Source organism: Chelonia mydas, chromosome 1 (genome assembly GCF_015237465.2).
Source record: "Chelonia mydas isolate rCheMyd1 chromosome 1, rCheMyd1.pri.v2, whole genome shotgun sequence".
Classification (NCBI taxonomy): Eukaryota; Metazoa; Chordata; order Testudines; family Cheloniidae; genus Chelonia; species Chelonia mydas.
In genome coordinates, this window is record NC_057849.1 from 168,929,083 (window position 1) to 168,950,900 (window position 21,818).

Below are 21,818 nucleotides of genomic sequence, written 5' to 3' on the forward strand. Positions count from 1 at the left end.
TGTTTCACACACCATGTGCTGGGTAATATATGAGAGAAATCCATGTTTCTACAACTAAACAACTTTTTATTAAGGGAACTATGTACAGAGATATTGTACCTGCAGCTAACATCCTAGCCATGGGCACAGACTGACTTCTGGTTCCCCTTCCAAACCATTCCCTCCTGCAATATGTGCTCCTCCCTCCAAGTTCCAGGAAGGTTGGTACGGTGCAGCTGGATCTATGCCACTCTCTTGAACCCCACCCTTTGTGTAGTAGATAATGGTAAGAGGACAGGGCTGTGCCTAGAGTGTCCCTTTGCTACAGCTATTACAGGCTACCAAATGACCCACTGGGGGTCATTGCAGCCAGAGGAGGTTAGAGCACCCTTAAGGGTGCTCTAATTTGGGCTGGAGAGCAAACCAGCTCCCAGGATCAGGGATGGGCAGGAAGTGACCTTTGCCTCTTTCACATCATGTTTTGTGCAGAGTGCAGCTTATCTGGGCTCAAAGATCTAGTCAAACAATTTTTACTGTAGTCTTCAGAATGTTCTGAAATTTGGCTCTTCTGTCATTAATGGCTGCTAGTACGCCCCAGCATACTAAGCCTATATGACTTATGTGTAACAGTATGTACTCTCCACATTACTTTACACTGCCAGCATATCATTGATGAAGTCCCATCAACTGTGTTCTGTCTTAAGCATTTCTATAATGCTCATCACAGTAATACTCTATAACTGCAGTCATATTACATAGTTACACAGTTATGACATAACACAATTCAGGAACACAGAATTATCCAGTGACAAATTCTGCTGCAGTTGTTTTGTGTTGAAAGCTTTTCACTGATGTATTCCCAACAGAAACGGACTATCTAGACAGGTATGAGTTTTCTATAGCACTCCTCACTGTAGTATCTCAGCTCATCCCCAAAAATCAAATCTGTATTGCAGTGGACCAATAAAATAGTATTGCTGGATATATCAGTTAAATTATCCAGCTGAATGTCAAGTATACACTTTTTTATAGTTGGCCTATTAGCTGAAGCTTGAACTCTTCATACACGTGTTATTTAAAAAAGAAACATACCTACATGGCTACCACTCTGAGAATTGATGTATGTATCAGCAAAAAGAATGAGGAGTACTTGTGGCACCTTCGAGACTAAAATTTATTTGAGCATAAGATTTCGTGGGCTAAAACCCACTTCATCAGATGTATGCAGTGGAAAATACACACACAACATGAAAAATGGGGGTTGCCATACCAACTCTAACAAGACTAATCGATTAGGTGGGCTATTATCAGCAGGAGAAAAAAAAAGTTGTAGTGATAATCATGATGGCCCATTTCAAACAGTTGACAAGAAGGTGTGAGTAGCAGTTGGGGGAAAATTAGCATGGGGAAATAGTTTTTAGTTTGTGTAATAACTCATCCACTACCAGTCTTTATTCAAGCCTAATTTAATTGTGCCCAGTTTGTAAATTAATTCCAGTTCTGCAGCTTCTCAGAGTCTGTTCTTTAATTTTTTTTTGTTGAATATATTTTGTTGTATATTTATATCTTCCTACTGTATTTTCCACTGCATACATCTGATGAAGTGGGTTTTAGCCCATGAAAGCTTATGCTCAAATAAATTTGTTAGTCTCGAAGGTACCACAAGTACTCCTCGTTCTTTTTACATCAATTCTTGTTAGAATCCCCTAGCATTTCCCCACCAATGTCAATGGTGGCCAGTAGCACCAGATCTTCCCTGATTGTGTAGGGACTCCTACATTTTGCAGTTCTGTGTGATGGCAAGTAAGATGCCTTTTCTGTATTTTCAGAAACAGACAACGATTAAGAACTTGTTTTCCTTTACAAAAGTTATTTTATTTTCTATAGAAATATTCAGTTTGCTGGTTTCTGTCTCCACATCATTTACTATTTAAGGGTCTTTGCACAGCAATGAGAGATTTTTTGCTCTCATTCACCCAAAGATCACAGAAGCTTTAGCTCAGCCTCTTCTTCCATAAATATAAATCCATATTTGAGACTTACTTTCTGGATGAATTTCTTTAGTAATTGATCTGTCTTTCTTAGATTCACATGGTTAGGGCTCCAGTACCAGTAATTATGCTGACATTATAGCTATTTAAATATCAGTCCATTTTCACAAATAAACCCAATTTTCAAGAGAAGAAAAAAAATAAGATATGTACATCACAAATCCTCATCACAATGAAAACTTAGTGGCTGACTTTGAATAGTGTCACACTTATTTGTGATCTACCATAAAACCAGTCACACACTCTGCACACATCTTGAAGAGATTATTTAAAATGGTAATAGCAATAGTGTTGCTCCACTGAATTTGCTCTATTGGCTATAATACGTAGAACAGAGGCCAGAATCTGGTGCTCATCAGAATTCAGACTTTTGGATTCTATGGATCCAAAAGCTCTTCCCCCCATAATGGGGCAATTGTCTCCAGAGAACCTCCTGCTGGCAATGCCCTGCCTATGTTTTCCCTTCCGGGCAGGGCCCCTTAAAGAACTCCACACAATCCAGAAGGTATGAGACAAAAGTCCCCCATTGAAGTCCTACGCTACAGAAGTTCAAATACATTCAAAATAAAGTCTCTTTTGCCCAGACTCCAGCTGGGCCCAGCCCTTCCTCCCTAAGGGACTGTCTTGTCCTGCTCTCTGAGCAACTGGAGAATATGCAAGGCCTGTCTGTACCCTCTCCCTGCTCCAGCCTCTGACTCTCACTAAACCTCCTCAATCTCCTCTCTCTTTGAGTCAGGAGCCCATTAATCTTTGTCCCTGGAGCTGGATTCAGTCTCTCTCCTGGAATTATTAGTCCCTAGTCCTCATCCCCAGAGCTAGCATACAATCAAACAGACCATTTTACTTCTTGCAGGAGCCATTCTTACCCCCTGCAGCACTCACTGCTTTTCTCCAGGCAGCTACAACTCCTCAGGCTTTTGTTCTGCCTAACACTTCTAGCTCAAATACTAGGCTCATACTCCAGCTCCCTTCCCTAGGGTCTACCCCATGTGTCTCTCTGTTCTTCCCGTACATCCCCAGACCTGGACTGACTTAATTAACTCATTCATTGCTACCCATCTGGGGAACTGAGCGGATCTTGGCACAGGTGCATTTCCCCTTCAAAGGGCCAGCCACCCTGTGACATCCCCTTGATTCTTGAGCCACCACAGACTGTGAGGTCCTTGTAGCCATCCTGGGGAGCTCCTTAGCTACTCCTCAGCATGCAGCTTTCAGCAATAGAGATGAGGGGTGGGAAGTGAGCAACTCAGAGGTGCCAATACCTGAGCACAGTTCCACCAGCTATACCAAATGTTCTTGCACAGACAGCTGGGCTCTGAGTTACACAACTGTAGAGTATGTGTGGGGTGGGACGATGGGGATAACCAGAGAAGACCTATGTTCACAAAGGGCAGACAAGCAGCTTTAGGATGCAGCTTGGGGAGGACTGCATTCATTTGGAATGTATCTCTAGGACCACCGGGGAACAAGAAAGGGAATGTGTCCTACAATTTTCGTATTTCCTTCCACCCTCAATGCCAGAAGCAATTAAAAGAAAGGCAGGGGTCTAAAAATTACGACTGCCCCCTCCCATCTCACAGCAGCAGGGAAGGGCTGGACAACCCACAGCTTCTGTTGTGCTGTGGGTTAGACAAGTGAGTGGTAAAGGGATGGAGCTGTCCTTCCTGAAGCCATCGCTGCTAGAACAAAATGCACTGATAAACAGAGCGTACCAGCATATCCCACAATTCTATTAGTGCTACTTTTTTTTCCTTGCACATCGCTGAAAATATACTCAGTTATTGAAAAGCTGTTAGAAAGACCAGGCTACATACTCAGGTTCTGTGAGTGGTGTTGTTTCATTTGGCTCATTTACTGGACTCCCATCTTCATGATTGGTAATTCTTTCATCCTCTGTTCTCATTTCCACTATTGGCTCTTTTGATCCATCTTTCCTAAAAAATATTAAGAGTCTTAACCTCCATCATTATGGTCTCAGAATACATTACACTTTATTAATTACCATGATCCCTCCTTTCAAAAAGTCACTGAAGAAAAAGCAAAACCAATTATCAATGATTAATACTGGAATACGTTCAACAGTTTTGCTCCTGATTTCTTACAACCTTCAAAGCATTCCTTCACTGTGGCTGCTTATCTGGCCTAAAAGCACATATGCGTACCATAAAATCTCAAAAGAGCATTTGTTTACGAGTACATAATAAATGGACAGCTTCTCGCTCGCAAAAGATCTTTACTGACCTCAGCAGAAGCAACAAGTAAAACATAAGGCTTGATTGTTATTTGCACTATGGCCCCTTTACAACACTCTGGCAGGGTACTGAGCCTTAAAGTCGGTATATATATATAAAGCTATGGCCATTTTAGGGCTTCTCTCCACTGCTGTAGCAAAGTAAAGAAGGCTTAGTGCAAAATGTAAATCTGACCCTTACTCATAAGACTTGAATAGCTCCCACCAAACATTTAAATCATCTTGAGAAATATATTTTTTCTCCTGTCTCACACTTCTCCTGTTTACGAACAGATGAAGACTCCCCACCCTTATGCTACTGGTTTTTTTCCCCCCACAAAATCAGATGAATTCTAAGCAAATTGTGTGTTGGGGTGGTTGCTCGCTATGCACTCTAACAGTGTCCAGCACAATATGTCCCTAATCTGGGCCAGAGCATCGAATCACTACAGCAATACAGAAAATAATGATAATTAATAACTAATACAATTTTATGTTAGAAATGCAGGTAATTGTGTACCCCAAAATGTTGTGATCTTCCAATACAGAAAGAACAAACATCCCTTTCCTCTCCTTGAGATCACATTCTGAATCCGGTTCCTAGGAACTGTAATCATTTGAATGCCGAAAACCCAGGACAACTGACATATAAGTGGCCAATCACTCATCTTTAGCAATCTGATTTCTAGACCGGTTGCAGTCCAGAAATTAGCCTGGTACTAGCTCCTTGAGCTTAGCCTGGGTCCCATGACAAGGGATATGTCTTAGCTTACCTCATGTCTTATATTTCTATATTGTTGCCAGAAAATACAGTATAATTCTTACATAGAGACTTTACAAATGCTCTTACCTATCTGAAATATGGATGGAGAGCTCTAACCCTGAGTGGCTAGATATTCTCAGAAAGAGTCCTTCTTTCCTACCAGCTATGCAGACTGCTAGAGAGACAGGTAATGGGAGTGTAGCAGAAGAAATAGTGTAGACCATATTGACCAGCTAGGGATCTCTGTGTTACAGTACTACTCAACAGCCCTTTACATTCTGTAAAAAGGATGCTTAACCAGTTTTCATATACTTGTGAAAATGACATTTAATTTGCAATGCATTTAAATTAGTCAAACATTTATTTTTTTAAGGCATCAACTGGAAGTGATCAATTTAGGAAATATTTGAGTGTTAATTAGGAGCTAGCTAACTGCCAACCTTTTCATAGAGGCACACATTTGAATGAGGCTTACTTCAAGTACGTGCAACAATTATGGATCATAATTAGATTGAGGAAGAGTCTTATAATTTCTACTGATTTTATCCTATATATTTAGAATCTTATTCCCAATGAAAAAAATGTATATCTCCAAATCCTAGAACATATGATTTTATTAGAAAGCAGAATGGATGTAGAATGTGCTTTCATTTATAAAGAAATAATTTATATACACTATGCAGAAAAAAATACTAATTGCAGGAAACACCTTACTTTAGTTCTATCTTAGTTGCCTTGTAAATTCTGCATGGGCTATATTTCTACAATCAGTACATATGGAACATAGTTCTTGGCAATACATTTCTCAGATATCAAATGTAATTAAAAAAATAAATTGAGAGTGCTACCTGCCCTACTGAAAAAATATGCAAACATCCAATGTCTTATGTTAAGATGCCTAGTAGATGTGAAATAAATGGAAATTGAGACTGCTCAAGATTGTCTAGAAATTTTAGATTGTCCTGCATTACACTGTATATGATGTGTTGAAACATGCTGAAATAAGGATATAGGACTGGGATCATAAGACAACAAGACAAGATTTGCATCTCACAAGACCATCCCAAGAGAAAAATAAACGTAAATAAGTAAGATGTCATGCCTACCAGAAAAGAGTCTTGAAGAAATCCTAGCAGAAATCTCTTTTTTTATATGTGCTTACTGGTCAGCTTTGTATTTTCTTGAAGCTGCATATTGTTGGTAAATCAGATATTGACTGATCAAATGAATCTGGGTTTGCTACTTAGATATAAAATGCTTATCAATTACATTTGAAACTTTAGCACATTAAGGTCCTGATTCTGGAAATTACCTAAGCACATACTTAAATCCCTAAGTACTTGTCCCCAAGCCTAAGAGCTTTGCTGAATAGGGATGAATTGCTAAATCAGAGCCTAAGAGCTCTGTTCTGTCTTTAGATGGTGTATCTATTGAATCTGAAGATATGGTGTTATTAATAGAAAAGGCGATGCTATTATTTTCTCTTATTGTAAGCCACATAAAGATAGTATACTTGCAGAATTTGTTACATGCCTACTCAATTATGCTAGATGGACATGTGAGAAGGAATGTTTTCAGATCTAAAATTCAAGGGAGGAAAACATTTCAAAAATGGGAGGAAGTTAATTATAGATATTATCTCCTTCAAATGCTTTGGAAACTTTGTAAAAATTGGGAAATAATCTTGACTTATATGACCAGGACATACATGGATGACTTCCATAGCTCTCATTGATCTCTCAGCATTTAAAGTAATTTCCTTCCACATAAATGAACTGTACCTTCATATACCTCCAATGCATATGGCTCCCCCCGACCCCAAGTAACTGGCATGCTGTTTTTTCTTAGTCACTTATTTTATTTCTAGCAACTATTTGCAGTAGCATTTCAGCAAAATCCCACTTTCTATTAATTTATAGTTCCACTATGTCCTTCTTATAACATCTAAACTTTTTCCTTTTTTTTTAAATGCCCACAAAAAGCATCATGTCAAATGGCAGTGGTAGCAGCTGTTCAGCTTTTCTAGTATTAGTTCTACTTGTTAAGATAAAATGTTCCTTCGCATACTTCACAACAAGCCAGTGTGCCCTTGTCTCTTTTCCCAGGGCTATTCAGTGGCACCAGTCTCGGAGGATGTACAGAAGTCAGAATTTTGGCATCACAGCTCACTGCATTTGGAGCTCTAGGACGAGCCGAGTGTGTGTGGCGCTACAATGGCTCTATCATCTGTTCCCCATGAAAAGGTGTTCCTGTGCATATTAATTACTCAGGAACACTGTCCCTCTTATGGCAGAATAGTTTAAATAGTCAAAACAGGGAATTTTAAAATCTTTTAAAAAAGCAACATTTGCCATCAGTTACCATAAACCGGATATACCACCATTGTTGTCGTACAGTACAAATATCAGGATAACATGAAGATTCATTGATTGTCCCATGTAGGAGAAATAACTTATGAAGCATGACTTTCGTCATATTGCAAACTTGACACAAAGGTACTATACACGTGTTGAACAGACAAACTTTTTGTTTTAAGCATTTTCCTGAGATATATTATTGATACTCACAGGTATGCAGCTTTTCCTTCTTCTAGTTCTTTACTCTTTCCACTGGAGCCACTCTTTTTCCCACAAATTCTCCTAGTGATGCACATTAGCAATCCACATTGCCGTACGAAGAAGCAGCTGACATCAGTCACAACAAGGATTAACAAAAGGGCTGCTACTCCTAGGCCAATGACTGCACCGAGCCCAAGGCCATTAAAAAGGGTGTCTTAAAAACAAAGAAAATATTAGAGTTTGTAAATAAAGTCTCTATTGGAATATAACATTTTTGTTCCAACAATTTAAGGAAGTCTTGGACTAAAAAGAAAAAGGAAACCCCAGTCTCACTAAGGAACCAATTTTAAATCAATGTAACTAATCAGGCATCTAAAATTAAGCATGCACATAAATTGCTGCAGGAGCATGGTCCTAAATACATAATCTCTTTATTTTATAATGTTTTCCTGTGAACCAAATTCTACACATGTGTAACTCCCCTTGACTTAAAGGGAAGTTGCCTATGTGCAAATGAAAGTAGAGATTAGCAGTTTAGAGGATTAAAAAGTTTATCCCCAAAATATAGATGATTTTGAGATTACATTCAGGTGTTTGAGAACAGGTTTAGCTGAAAAATAAAGAAGCTTTTTAGAACATGTGTTATCTAACTGATAATCCATTATATCATATCATCCCACAACACCAAGGACTCACAATGTTAACATGGAAACCCATTTTAAACATTATACAAACCTCAGTTTTTAAACTGAAAATTTAATAAAACAGAAATTGCAAAGTTACTTAAATAGGATTATTTTACATTGAGAAGGAGGCTTCAAAACCTGTATTTTCCCCTTAAAAATCCAGGTTTGAATTAAAATTGAAAGAAATGTGTTAAAAGAAGTAAACATGGGCCCTAATCCTGCAAACACTTACACACATGAGTAGTCTAAGAGAAGTCAGTAGGACTACTTGTATGAAGAAAGGTATGTGTGTTCTTAAATATTTTCAGGATCAGGGCTTTGTCTTGCTCTCACCTGCACCTTAAAAAAAAACACTTTAAAAATAATTGTGAAAAAAGCATTTTGCAGTTGATTTGAATACCTATATTCTAGAGTCCGAGGCAAAGCTAATTTCTGGATGTACACATCTCTGGAGACTGGCTTTTTAATGGAAATGCAGGATAAACTGAATTTTACACTAACACCTACCGTGAGAGAGAGAGAGAGTGAGAGTGAGTGTGTGTGGAGAGAGAGAGAGGTTTAGGAAGGTCATAAAGTTTTATCTGCGTACAGAAGAAGAGGAATTGTGTCTGACCTCTGAGGTTGGAAAGCACCTCAACAAGAGCTCATGACATGAGGACTAAGGGATCTAGATAAAAACAATGGGTAGTGGTATTCTAGCCAGTGACAGAATCCATACATAAATTGACTATTGCTATGCTTCTCATGCTAGAATCCATGAGTAAATTACACAAGGAAGTACTAAATAGCACACAGCAGTGTGTTGTTGCTTGCTCTGTGCTATCTTGCCTAGCAACGATGTTCCAGATATCAAGTCAGCAAAGTACTGATACCCTCCCAGCTGCTCGAGTAAGGGAAGGATTTTGTTCGACAGTAGTATAAACAAGCGCTGTGATGACACAGAGCAAAATGTATAATCGCAAACTGGCAAAGACTTTGACAGTGTTTTTACCTGTCTCTCTCCACTCCTCTACCCCGACCAGCACTGCCAATATACTTTGGAACAATTTTAGTTAAAGCACATATTGTGTAGATGGATTTCTATTTTTTGCTTAAATTCCTTAACTAAAATACAATGTATTTGGCCATTATAATAAGTTGATGTTGCTTGTATATACTAAATCACTGCATTATTTTAACAGGAATATATGCTTCATTAATGTATGTTATGGAGCTCTAAAAAGGCTGTTTTAAAGGGAGCTGGGTTTTTCTAATTCTGTTGCAGTCAATGTCATGCCATTTTGTATGGGTTATTTTATTATAACACCGTTATTTAGAAGTTTATCATGCAATAAAACAGAATTCAGTATTTTTCCCTTTGAAGTCTTTTCCCAAAAAGTGTAACATAGAAAGGAAAACACTAGATAACAGCTACACTGCTAGCATAGCCCCAATGAAAATAATGCATCATTTATGCAATGTCCCGGCCAGCAGTCTTGGAATTCTGACATTTGAAATGAATTAGTTTCTTTATTTTTGATGTAAAATTTCCAAGTTAAAGTTGCCAAGTATGACTTCTAATACCTGAACACATTAGATAAAGACTGACATGCCTTGACTTACAGTACCCCTGTAACTATGAAATGCCTATACATTCAATGGGTAATTTACATACAAATATATTTTGAATTAATAATTTAATCCAGATTGTCAAAAAGACTGAACTGTGCACGCACTCAAACCTTATGGAAAAATATAGATTTTAATAGTGATGAAACCAGCAGAGTCCTATAAAATGTAATGAGGTTCTAGAGAAATGGCTGTAAATACCTACAGAAAGTAATATTAAATGAGGTCATTTCTACATAGTTTTGAACCATCCTATAGACTTTTGTGGAGTGGAAACTGTGCCCAATAAAATCAAACAAACATCCACCCATCTCTGGAAAGAGTCTCGTTTTGTAGGTCTGTTCCATAAGGAGCTAAAACTCCCACACAAGTTTATTTTTAAATCTCAACCAAGTATCATTATTATGTCAGAGGATAATGTGTGTCACACTTTCAGCCAGAAAAGACAAGCAAGCATCTAGTGATTGAGGAGGCTGCATAACTAATTCTTCCTGATCACAAAAACCCAGCCATCTGAGGGAAATGCCTATTACCACAGCACTGGTGTCCTCCACAAGGAGATTCTAGCAATTGTTTATGATTCAGGATTGGCTGAGACATCTTCTGAGTCATTAATATTTGATTGATGTATATTTGTCTGCCTCTTTGTGTTAGAGAAGTTTCCCTTTCATTTTCAGCTGCCCCCCCCCCCCCCATCTGAATGTTTGTAAGTAAATTATGCAGATGCAAAAGATCTGAATAGGTACTTATGCCAGGAAATGAAAGACGCTGTATGTTAATCGATGTATCGCTACAGTCTCATCTGGTATCAGTTTTCAGAAAAAAAATCTATGCTGAAATCAATGTATTTTTTTTAAAATGACGTTGTCCTGAATCTCCTGGAAGGAGCTTCTTCCTTCCCGTATACCTACAGAACGACACAGCAGAATCAATAACTAATGAGGGTGACCATTGGCAGGGACGGGGAACATGTCACATGCTTGACTGCAGTACATGGTTCCAAGAGCAGTGTTTTGGTGTGAGGTGTTGGTTGGAAGGTGTGCTTGTTAGGAAGAGGCACACATAGCTTAGTTTTGGAGGGATAGTAAGATGTACCCACAACATGGCATCGGCTGCAGCCATCATATGCTCCATGAGCAAGATGGCTCAGGGACAAACCACACAGCCAGTAGCAGTCTGCTTCCCCACTGCCTTACTCTTACTGTGTGCTGGTACAGCATCCTGCACAATGGGGCTCAGATCTCAGCTGAGGCCTACAGGTGCTACCACAGTATTACTTCTACTACTAACAAGAACATTTCTATAGCGCTCAGTATTTCCTATTTCAGAACTGAAATCATTCATCCACATAACAGACAATCAATAGGCGCATTAGCGCAAGAGCATTTTATTATACTTGGGTTTTATAGCTTTGACTATAAGCACACAGAGCTTTCTAAGATCTGAAAGTAATTAGTTCTTTCATCTTGTTACCTGCTAGCTCCTGCACATAAAACATAACTAAATGCTTATTTCTGACTTTATCTTAGATAAAATGACTCCAATATTCGCAGAATTCCTTTTACTATCCTATACTACAGAGGGACCACTGCAAATATTGAGGACATGCTATCTAGTGATCAAAAGCAAAACGCACTGTTTTGGCAAATTAAATTTAAAAAGCAGATATGACAAACTAATGTAATGTTGGATTTAAATCTGAATCTCATAAATTAATCCTTTCTTTCTATTATTTTTGTTCTTTTGCTCTGACACAGATATGGGCTGTTTTTGGTTTGTTTGCTTGCTTTTCTACTTTATCTCACTGAGAAAATAAACAACCACTTTTTACATTTTAGGTTCTTGAAGCAAAGCCCTATTTCAGTAACTTTTCAAGTTCATTTCAGTTCAGGCTATTCATTCAGAGATTTACATACTATTTATCAACAAGACTGAAAAACAAGAGTGTTGGCACAACATGTTATCCCAAACATCCTTTACTACGTACATGACTGGAAGAAACCATGTACTGAAAATAAGAAAAAAAACATGGTTTAAAATCTAGGAAAAAATGCTCATTTTTTTTCTTCACTCTTTCCTTATACCCATACTTTATTTGGGCTTGATAATCCGTTTTTTACTTAAGAAAAACTCCCAGTAAAGTCAGTGAGCATTTAGGATGTGAAAGGCATTCAGGGTGAAGCTCTTAGAATGCATCAATGGAGGCTCCATGTCTCAGGAACAGGCACTCATTATGGGTACAATTCATTCAGCATATTATTTATTGTGATGATTATATTTCCTTGTGCAAACATCCTTTGGATAGGCAACATTAACCCTAGCAGGGCTGTGATTCTGGGAAGCCCATCACTGGCCTGTGTAAAGGAAGTGGAGGCTCCTTAGCCTCTCCCCCTTTGATTGGGTATAGAGAGGCTAATCACTCCTGCCTTTCTGAAGCTCTGAAAAGTAGGTGCCGAATCGCCTGAAATGAAAATGTGAAAAAATCCATGAAATATTTCATAACTTTTCACCATTTTGTATAGCACTAATGATATCCCAGCAGGCATCACTGCAGTTCTCTGAACATCTGTCCTTTGTGATGCAATAGATCAAAATGTGTAGGTGTTCATCACTTCATCGTGAGCTCAGTCTTCAATAGCAATTCTGGAAATACATCAGCCCTACTAGTTACATAGATTTGGACTGTGCTCCTGAGAGACCCAAGGGAACTTTCCAGACATGGATCTCCCTCAACCCATGCAAATACACGCTGGACTTCACAGCCCCCAACCAATTCTGGAACCCAAGAAGAGTCTGGGGACTGCTCGGGGGCGTGGGTGCTGAAAGACCTGGTCAGTTTAAGGAGAAGTGACAGGCCAAAGCTGGGAGAACCACTGATGATTTCTGGATTCCAGCAGGATCCACCAAGCTTAAGAGGCAGAACTTGTAGTCTGGTCTACAGGAACCGGGCAAGCCTACTCCCCTCAATGGAACAATGAGGGGGAATCTGCATGAAACAATCCTCAAAATAAGTCCATCCTCTCAAGTCTCTGCCAAATGATTTACTGCAGAAGATGATGATGTGGCCCTTAAGATGTGCCATACTGGTTCAGACCTAACTTCCATCTAGCCAAGTATCCTGACTCTGACAGTTGTCAGCACCAGATGCCTCAGAGAAAGGAAAATGAAACTCTGTAGGCAATAATTATGTTGTAACCCGCCTGCAGAATTTTCCTCTTCCGATCCATCTGTTAGTGTTCAGCTTATATCTTGAGGTATAAGGTTTGTTTTTTATAATTTAAAGAGCCTTTGTAGGTTCACTTCCCACATATAAATCTCTAATACTTTTGTGAATCCATTAAGATCTTGGGCCCAGTGTTTCAACCGTGGCTGCTAGCTGCTCCATATATAAGAACCTAACTTTAGTTTGAAAATTATGGATTCAGCATTATCGTGTAGCAATGAGTTCCACAGGTTAATTATGAATTGTATATATAGTATTCCCATTCATTAGTTCAAAATTTTCTCCATACAGTAAATCTTTCTTTTTTGTTTCCTCATTATCATTCCTTAGTTTCTCTTCGCTTTGACACTTTCCTTCCCTCACTTCTGACCCCTGCTTTTCTTACTGCCTCCCCCTTTCTCTTCCATTCATTCTGTCTCGCCTTTTCTTCTTCTTACTACAGCAACCATGTGATCCCTCTTCTGTCCTTGGTTTCCTGATGTCTGTGTCTTTTCTTCCCCCTTTATTCCTTCATGCAGACTTATTCTTAGAATACTTGACCCTAGTTAACAATTTTCCTCATTTTGCTTCTGCACACCTATCTTTACCTACTCCACCAAAGTCTGAGGCTGGACTTGATGGTTGGGATGCCATAGGTTTGCCATCATTGCTTTTCTAATACTGATGGACCCATTATCCTATCCTGTCATTCCTTACTATGGACATTTAGGAATAAACATTAAATTAGTGAAAAAGTGCATCTGTTTTTGCTGCTTTTTTTTTTTTCCTTTCTGTTTCTGAATTATTGTTTAAGGATGTGATTTTTCAAAAGTGACCAGCACTGGTTTAACTCTGCTCCCACTGAAGTCAATGGGACTCAGCGTTAGCCTAACTCAGCTTCCAATGAAGTCAACGGGACACTTTTCAAAATGTTCCATAATGTATCATATTGACTTAAAGTTCTAGTTGCCTTCTGTGAAGAGCTACAATAGTAATATATGTTTAGATTCTTTATGTGCATGGCTTCCCTACTATATTGAACACTTAATATACATCCTATTAATTCTATGTTAATTTGAGTGAATTGAGTCTGAGCATATTCCTTGAAAGGTTTATTATATACCCATCTTTAGTAATCGAACCATAACCATACCTTTTAAAACACTGATCTGAAAAAAAAAATCTATATTTGTCATGCATTTTGATTGTCATTTGTCAAACCAATGCTGCTTTTAGTATAATATGCTTTTAATTGCGCAGAATGTGGCATTAAGAATATGATATACATTAACGTCATGATAATGAAAGGAACTGCCAGCTTCAAAAAAGCACCGCGTGCATCCACTTCTTCAAATAAATACTTATCAGAGGACAATGATTCATGAAACTTTAATAGTAGAAGTGGTGCAAGTTCTTAAAATAAACGGTGGAAAGTTTTGGCAATCTCTAAACTCGTCAATACTGAACTGTATTTTCAGCATCTAGTAATACTTTTGTTTAGCATCAGAAAAAAGTTTTAAATAAAGTAGGTGGGACAAAAACAGAGGAATTCGGCAATTAATTCAGAACTTCCTCCTAAGTGGGGAGAAATGAGTGGAAATATTTAATTTTGTAGACTCCAACTAAGTATTTATTGATTCCAAAACTTGTGCTTTATGACCACCCCTGTAAGTAGTTACTACAGGTATTCTGAAGGCTGCTTTCACTTGAATATGCACACATAGCTGCACAAGGGCAATTCATATACTGTCCTCTACATCCAGAACACAGAATCTATTGCTTGTCCACAAGGGGAAAGCATTCTTACAGGCAAAACTTGTGTATTCAAATAGATTTTGTTTGTGTAAATTCTATTGCTTGCATGTCCATGTATCACCTGTGTATCATGCCTTCTGTGATAGAGCACAAAAAGTACACATACAGGTACTTATGCACAAAATTGTACATACACAAATGATACTTGAGACCCCCTCCCCCATAGGAAAAGCCACCTTTGCACTTACAAGTGTTTTTATTTTTTCCTCGATTGCAGCTTAAAAATATTGGAGCTGATTCTCCATTGCCCTCAACCTTGCAGTTATTTATACCAGTGCAATGGTGTAAAAGCCTGCCATTCCCATGTAGCATTTTACACCCATTTTGAACTGTGTAAATGACTGCACAAGATGTAGGGCAGTGGAGAGTCCGGACCATTGTATTATACCTAGAATCCACTAATTCCTTCAAAATACGGTGCCCCCCCCCCAAAAAAAAAAAAAATGGAGAGTCAGAAAGCTGAAGGAACCGATAACTATGTGGTAGAGAGATTTTCTGAAACTACTAACAAAGAAGGTGGCAGGTGGAAGGAATTACCTTGTTTGTCCTCTCTTTCACACTGCCCTCTTGTACTCATTGCAATAGAGGTTGTCCATGATACCAAATGGCTGGCATCCCCACATCAAATATCCTTAAAAACAGTATCTAAAGTCACACTAGATATTGTTATTGCATCTATAAAGGCTGGGACTTAGCTTTGATTTAATGGCTTCTTGTTTAGTTCATTAAAAACTCTTGCTTTTGATTTTAAAAAAAGTATCTTTTGACAGGCATTCAAATAGCAAGAATGTAGTATTGCGTTATTTCAAACACATAAGGATAATGCTAAATATTATCCTTTTCTAGACTGTAAAACTGGAAAATAGTATCTGACCTTATAAGATTCATGTGTTAGGATTTAGCGGTTTAGGGCTAGACAGTACAACTCTTACTCATATTGGTGAGTAATTAATGAGTAGTACAATGGAATTCACTTGGTACTATCTGTGTGATAAAGTGTTCAGTAGAGTGAGGAAGCCTTATAGAACAATCTTTTACATTAGACTCTTATAAATTATTATTACCTTTTTATTAGAATTCAGATTACATATTCCATTTATTCCTCCTCACTAGGGGCCTGCTCCTGCCCTCATTGCAGTCAATAACAAAACTTCAATTATGTAGGATTGGGGACTAGATTCTTAAATGCCTTATATTGCCATTAAAGAATAAAGCAACTACTGTCTAGCTATCTAGTTTCTGAGCCGCTACACTTCACTATCATTCCTTACCAATGTAAGTTGGATTTTCCTGTGTCTTCTGTGTCCAATACTGATAGAGACAGAAGTATACAGTGTGTACAGAAGTGCAAAAGTATTCTAATGATGGGCCAAGAAGGAAATAACATTTGTCCAGGTCCAATCAGTCAAATAAGAAAATGGTTTTGAATGTTCAGTTTCTTCTGTTGGACATTAAAGAATCAATACTTCTTTTTTCTGGTCAATTCTGGTAAAAAAATTTCTGGTAAATTCAGTGTTATTTTTGATGGAAATGTATATATGAGTTTGCCAATGCTGTGACATTTTGACATGCAAATCAAAAGAAAATTATGATGTGGCTGAGTTTAATTTCAATGGCTCAGATAGTGAGATTATATCTTATTCAATACTTCATGAATATGAATAGTTTGGAGTCTGAAAGGCCAGTAGTTGGACATTTGTCACCATTTATGCTTTCCTTTCACAGACATACAGTTTTTGTATGTCTAACTTACAGGAGCAAATCTAGAGAGGGACGATAGGTGAGGTAATATCTTTTATTGGATCAGCTTCTGTTGGTGGAAGGGACAGCCTTTCTAGCTTACCCAGATGTTGTCTTCAGGTTTGGGATACATACTCAGTGGCATAGCTAAATAGAAGGTGGAACAGATTGTTTAGGGTAAGCAGTCCACACATATTTTAAGGGCCCATTAAAGGTGCAGTCGTCCATTAACACTGCTGTAGTCATAGGACAAAGAAGGGGGTTAGTGGGTTACAAATGGTTGTAATAAGCCTTAAAACCAGTGTCTTTATTGAAACGATGATTTTTAGTGTAGAGCAAATTTTTGAATTTAAGCTCCCAGGTTCATCTTTTGAAAGTGTTGTGCAGGTTTCCTTTGAGGGTGAGGACTGATAGGTCAGACATGGAGTGATCAGTTTGTGAAAAGTGTTCATCCACAGGTGATATGGTATTTTTGTCTTTTATCATTGTTTTGTCTGAGTTCATGCAGATCTGTCATTTTACAACAGCATAGCTCTTATTTACTAGTGATCTATTATAGGCTAGCACAGGAGGCATTCCTGTCCTAGCTGTCTTTTTTTGTAGCAGTTGTCACCTGAGATGTTGATGATGACTTCTGTTTGACAAAAGTATATTGTGTATTTTTATCTTATTTCTTCTTTACTATATGTTTCTATTTTGTACAATTTATCAATAATTATTGCTGCATTATTTTTGGATATACACATAAAATAAACTATAAAAATTAATATTTGAGCATAGTGCTGAGATTCAAGACCATCTGAGGTCTTGCACAGTTGTAATTGTTTTGTAAATAGAACTAGGGGAAAGAAAATTAAAAAAAAAATTACATGAACACCTTATAATGAAAGAGAAAAGCAGCCCTGCTTACCCCTTCAGCCAGTCAGGAGCACCTTCCTTACTCCCTTGGTCCCTGCCAACAAATGAATCTATTCTGTCCAGCAGCTCCTTTTATGTGAGCCTACTGGGCTCTGATTGGCTGCCCCCTGCTGCCTCTTCTCTGATTAGCTGCTTTCTCAGAGCCTCTCTAGGCAGCCTGGAGGTCCCACCTCTATTGCTCTTACCTGGGGTGGAGTGTGGTAGGAGCATGAGGCCTCCAGCAGGGGGCCTCTGAGCCTAGTACACCCTGTCACAATAACCAGTTATGCCTTGTGTTGCTTGATACGTTCAGCAACACTCTGATTCTGATGGTCTTTGTGAAATAAGATCACCATATAACTCTGCCTGCTGTAGATATACTGTGAATGTTAACCCAAACTCTTTCCTTGTCATTATATGACAGCAAGTCAAATGCCTACCAAATGCCCCAGTAATAAATTAGCTCATTGCTAGTTATGGCCATAAGCCAGCTAACACTGAAGTCAGTTGCATGACTTCAGTGACAAAATGATCAGATATGGAAGTATGTGCTGTAAATAACAGAAAATGTGGGTGGAGGAGGGGTTGATATTTTCAGTTTCATAGTTGAGAGTGTCCATTTTAGAGCTGATACAATTTCTGAGCTATGAGCATCAGAAATTATGCTTATCAAGAATGTTATGTTTTTCTTGTAAATCCAAGAGAGGCTTTCCTTTGAATTATATATACCGTAATTACCTCTTGTAGAAAAGCAGTCTTTCCAAATGCATTTGTCCTCTACTTTTTAGGCAAGGATTGTCCCTTAATGACCCTTTTAGACAAATGAGTTATTAGGGCTTAATTCTCCTTTACACTAAAGCCCTTTTATACCATTCTGGCAATGTAAAAGGATCTAAAAGTGGATGTAAATGAAATAGCCACAATGGTGTACAGGGACTTCAGAGTCCAGTACAGGGGTGTCCAACTGATAGCTCTTGAGAATGAAAGTGCTAACAAGAAAATATATATTTTATTGTTAATTGAAATGCGTTCCTGGAGCCATGGCTTTTGATATTTAAAAAGAAGGCTTTGAATTATCCCTGGCACCTCAAATGCCCCCCCCCCCCCCCCCGGTAGTTCCAGGAGCACTTCTGCTCTGACCTGGGAGTACTTCATGCAGTTCTGGGTCTTTCCTTTCTGCAGCTGCTCAGCAGCTCCCCGGTGGATACCTACTGTGTCATAGGGGAGGAAGAAGTAAGGGTATATCTACACCACAATATAAGCCCAGGGTTCAAACTCAGGCTTAACCCTCTTCTGGCTACACATAAATTGCGCTAAACCAGGGTTCAGTCCCAAGACATCACTGTGTTGGAGGGTCCGAATCTGAGTCAGGTCAAGCCCTATTGCTTTGCAATGTAGATGCAGTGCTACTGGATTTGTGCTCTGGGAGTCCACCAAAAGTATCGCACAGACTGAATTTCTTTGTCTTCTGGACAGTCAAAGTTTCCCACACTGCACCACAAACAAAGAGCTACAATGGCCACATTGGAAGAGCACTAGGCAGTCTGGGATATGGGTGGTTAAATTTTGGCCTGCGTAATGCAGTGTAGATGCCCTTTGTTTGTAGTGCAGTGTGGGAAAACTTGACTGTCCACCAAACTTGACCTTCCAGAGGACTTAGAATTTGGACAACGCAATTGTGGGATACTTTTGACAGACTCCCAGAACACAAGTCCAGTAGGACTGGGGTTATAAGTGAGTGTAGACACTCAAGTTTCAGGTTAACAAACCCAGGATCTGCTAACTTGTGTTCTTCTAACACTGGGCTTTTGTTGTAGCGCAGACATACCTTTGGTTGCTCAACTACCTGCTTCCCTGCTAGATTGTGAGTGCCCCAGAAACAGCCAGATAGACCATTGACTAGTTCTGCCTGGGCCTAGTGCCTAGCAAAGAATGGCTGTCCTTCTGCACAGAGCCATCTGGGGAAGCCCAGGAGAGGTGGAAAGGAGAAGAAACTGAAAACCCAACAACCAATTATCTGATTATCTGCCCCAGAGCAGGTTGCTTCAAATTTATGCCAGCTGACTATGTACTAGCTGGAAAAGCCTGATCACTACATCCTTCGGAGTGCAGCTTGTGGCTCCTTGGCCTTCTTGAAATAAAAATTTGGCTGAATATAATATGGATGAAAAGGTCTAGTTGGCTGCTCAACTCTATCTCCACTGTCATTACAGAACTTGAAAGATTTATTAGGGCTAGGGAGACAGACAAGTATGCACAACATTAATTATGTGAAAGGGAATGCTGTGTGTCTCTCCTTAAAATAAACATACACACAAACACAAAAAAAAAAACACACAGGAGGAATTCATCATTTATATTCTTCCTCAGAACATTCCCTGTTTTAGGGGAAAAAAGCCAGATTAAAAAAACTCCTGTATATTGGGTAAAATTCACACCTCATCTATCCTGAGAAAACAACATTTTTTTTGACAAGTGCATCTATATGAGTGCACATGAATTTACTGAGGAGGAGATAATCTGATGGGCAATATCATGCCATCAGTCTTTAAACAGGCCTCCCCATTGACTTCAAGCATACATTTGCTTAAGTAGCAATGACACAATAGTGACCCATCTAAAAATAATGCAAAATAAAGAGGTAGAAGTATTCTGAGAGAGTAGCTGAGCTAAGGTATTAACAAGTTTCGTCACAATTTTTACTCTCTTTACCATTAGGAAGTGACACCCATAACCTAGACAGCTTTTGAAATACAAGGTGGAATTGAAATTGGTCATTAAACATACTTCCAAATTTGTGATCTTTGTGGTTTTTATTTCAGGGGTTAATTTACATATGGACATAGTACCATAGCAACATTTATTAAGAATAAAGATTTCTGGCTTGTCCCAATTGATTTCATAACCTGAAAAAACAGGGAAAAAATGGATGACAGAAAATTGCATTAAAGGAAGGTACTAGGGTCTTAAAGAAATAGGGACAGATCATCAGTGTTAAATGCTAACACAGAAACAGCATCTTGGAGCCCTGTATGTATTCATGTCCCCTTGACTTCAATGGCCATTTCAGTTATGCAGGGCTTGGAGGATTTGGCATTTAATAGTGATGTCTCTTCAATGCAAATCCTTACACCAACTCATGCTGGATGAGGATGAACATTAATTCAATCACTAACACAAAGACTTGAGTTTTAGGCCTGGATTTTCAGCTGCACCAGTACTGCACTCAGCACAAGAAGGGGCAAAGCTGGCTCTAAGCCAGCTATATGATCTCATGACCACTGGAGGCTGCCCTTAGTTATACCCAGCTGCAACAAGGGCCATTCTTCAGCTGGGGATCTTTAGAACACACCCAGCTCTCGGAATGCCCTCTTCTCCTTCCTACATGCTTCCTCCACTGGGAAGCTAAGAGGGGATAGCGTAGAACCAGCCCAGAATTCCTCCATACTGTATCCAACTAGGGTAGTTTTTGTGTCATGAGCTCTACCACTGACTCATTATATAGCCCTGGGTAAGTGACTTAACTTCTGTGCTTGGTTTCCTAATTTTAAATTGGGAACAATATCATTTACCCACCTATCTCATGGAAGTGTTGTAAGGATCAGTGAATGTGTGTGGAGGGCTTTGAAAAGGTATGGCTTTATATAAGTGTTGTATTACTATGAAGTGAAGAAAAAGGACAATGCCTTTGTCTTGCCACCTGTTGAACCCAAATCATGGTGTGTGCACCCCACGCAGTTTTGATTAGTAACTTGTGCCAGCTGATAGTATTATTCAGAGAGAATACAGTCAGAAGGCCTGAAAGGGAAATAGGACCTATGTTAATTGGTCACTATATTTGGACTGACAAAGCATTTAAGGGTTCCGTGGGATTTTCTGCCTGTTCACTAAAGTTGGGGCAAATACAAATACAGTAGTTGTGAGCTCATCAGAACAATTTAAATTCTAAATACTATTGCACAATTACTGTAAAACCTAATCTATACAGTTTTTGTACTGTATAACTATTTTGGCTACACAGTCTGATTTTCTTTTTACACAAATAACTATGTCGGTAGAAGCCTTAATGTGAATGCAGTTATACCGCAATCAAGGTGCCTTCTATTTATTTAGCTTGTTCCCCTTTTCATATGGCAATAAGCTATACTGTAATAAAGCACTTTTATACTGTATAGTTAAAGTGGTACAACGTGTGCGCGTGTGTGTGGACAAGCCTTAAGGGCCACTAAAACCATCTCCAGGAAGAGACCAGTAGTAGCTACATAATTGCTCTTCTAGAAGAGTCGTAT

General features: G+C 38.8%; 1 protein-coding gene across 2 annotated transcripts in view; it reads right to left on the bottom strand.

The window, feature by feature from the left end:
• Positions 1–21,818, bottom strand: part of NCAM2 (neural cell adhesion molecule 2) — a 539,492-nt gene that overhangs the window by 14,638 nt on the left and 503,036 nt on the right. The window contains exons 16-17 of one of the 2 annotated variants that reach the window (XR_006287979.1): positions 7,591–7,795; positions 3,845–3,959 (exon numbers count right to left, since the gene is read on the bottom strand). Coding sequence is in view for 1 of the 2 variants with exons in the window: in XM_037905715.2 (XP_037761643.1) it covers positions 3,845–3,964; positions 7,591–7,795 (325 nt within the window). In the remaining variant the exon portion in view is untranslated. Of the gene's footprint in view, positions 1–3,844; positions 3,965–7,590; positions 7,796–21,818 lie in introns of both variants that reach the window. The other variant, XM_037905715.2, reaches the window with a different exon arrangement.